The 1,856-nt window shown below is 51.7% G+C and overlaps 1 protein-coding gene across 1 annotated transcript in view; it reads left to right on the top strand.

Moving 5' to 3' along the window:
* The window catches only part of IMPA2 (inositol(myo)-1(or 4)-monophosphatase 2), a 50,491-nt gene extending 49,345 nt beyond the window's left edge, over nucleotides 1–1,146 (top strand). The window contains exon 10 of the mRNA XM_011983931.1: nucleotides 610–1,146. Coding sequence (XP_011839321.1) covers nucleotides 610–725 — 116 coding nt within the window. The 3' untranslated portion in view covers nucleotides 726–1,146. The remainder of the gene's footprint in view (nucleotides 1–609) is intronic.
* The last annotated feature ends 710 nt before the right edge of the window (nucleotides 1,147–1,856 follow it).

The raw sequence follows: 1,856 nt of genomic DNA, 5'->3' as shown, positions 1-1,856 counted from the left end.
CACTCTGATTTTACCACTAGAGCACCTGAAGGCTCATGTATGTGCAAGCTGGAGATACACTGTATGTATCTCCAGCCCATGCAGCCAGACCTGTTTCATATCCCTCAGGAAGATGCAGGGCTTTATCGTCTTACCTCAGCTTCTTAGGGTGTGGGTCCCACAGCAGCGGTGCAACCCCAGGAGCTTGTGGGCAGGTAGCCTCAGCCCCACCCAGACCTGCTGAGGCAGAGCCTTGGTTTCACGAGTCCCTGGCTGACCCCTGTGCATAGTCAAGTTTGAGAAGGGCAGCTCCCCTGTTCGGGTCTAGCCCATCACTTGCATTTCTTAGGACTTTCATGGTCTCCATCTCTAAGGCAGTGGCAGCTTCCGAGCTGCCCTCTGTTCTGTACAGTCCTGGACTGTATTCACATCGGGGCGGGGCGGGAGGGGCTCCGTCCCTCTATTCTTTGCCGGATTCACTCCTAGACCACCTGTTTAATACGAGTGTTGGGGCTTGGGCACGGTTCCGTGTGCCATTTCCTGTGCCGTGTGCATGTGGGGTAAGTTATCCTACAATGTTGTTCAACCCTCTCTGGTAACCCGGATGCCTGGCTCTGTCTCTGTCCCCAGGTGGACCCCTCGACCTCATGGCTTGCAGAGTGGTTGCTGCCAGCACCCGGGAGATGGCGATGCTCATAGCTCAGGCCTTACAGACGATTAACTATGGGCGGGATGATGAGAAGTGACCGTGGCTGAGGCAGAGCTGCTCTCGAGGCCTCCCTGGGCTGCTGTGGGCTCCTGGGGAGGTGGCCCTCCTGGCCCACGCTCCATGCCAGTGGCTCACACTCTGCTCCTGGCTACCCCAGAGGGAGCTGTCACGCTACAGTGAGTGGCTGGCCTTTTAAATCCACGTCTCTCTCACCAGGATTTGGTGTTTAGCTGTTTCTCTCTTTAATTTCACGTAGCCTTTTTCAGGTTAGTACGTGTTCCTCTGTCAGGGCCAAAACCCAGATCTCCTGTGAAATACGTATTGATAATCCAATCTTGATTTTTTTCCCCCCAGAATATAAATCTCAGGTAATAAGGCTTTAGAACTGCTGATAAAGCGGATCGTTCTCAGGCCCTCCCCCCAGGGTACTTCAGAATGCAATAAATCAAAATAATGGCGCTATGTGTATCTGTTTCCTATATAAGCGTGTCGCCTGATTCCCAAACAACTCTGGCTCTCATCCACTGCTGTGGATCTGTGCTCTCAGGAAGCTTTGCGAATGAAACCCAAAGTCCAGTGTGTGCCAACTGCTGCCTCTGATGAACACCCTGAAGGTGACCCCAGTAATATCATGTGAGTGTTCAGAACCCAAGACATGGGACAGACAGAAGGAAACTAATCTCTGAAAGCTGCTGTTTCTGTGATCAGCTTTTTTTTATTTTTGTTCGAGTCGGGGTCTTGCTCTATCTCCCAGCCTAGAGCGCAGTGGTGTGATTACAGCTCACTGTAGTCTTGACCTCAGGACTCAAGCGATCCCCCTGCCTTAGCCTTCTGAGTTGGGACCACAGGCATGCACTACCATGCCAGGCTAAGTTTTAAAAAGTTTTCAGTAGAGATGGGGTCTCACTGTGTTGCCCAGGCTGGTCTCAAGCTCCTGGGCTCAAGTGATCCTCTCACCTCAGCCTTCCAAAGTGCTGGGATTGAATCACCACACCTGGCCCACCAGTGATCAAAGAGGGTCTTACTTGTTTCTCTTTAGGAGGCAGAATTGTATGTCAGAGTAATTCTAATGAGGCTATTAACTGGCTGGCCAGGTATCTTTCCTGAGGTTTAAGAATTGAGAAAGTCTTGGCCAGGTGCAGTGGCTCACATCCGTAATTCCAGCACT

This window comes from Mandrillus leucophaeus, unplaced genomic scaffold (genome assembly GCF_000951045.1).
Source record: "Mandrillus leucophaeus isolate KB7577 unplaced genomic scaffold, Mleu.le_1.0 Scaffold257, whole genome shotgun sequence".
NCBI classification, from domain to species: domain Eukaryota; kingdom Metazoa; phylum Chordata; class Mammalia; order Primates; family Cercopithecidae; genus Mandrillus; species Mandrillus leucophaeus.
The sequence above is the reverse complement of the archived record's forward strand: the minus strand, read 5'-3'. Positions and strand labels throughout refer to the sequence as shown.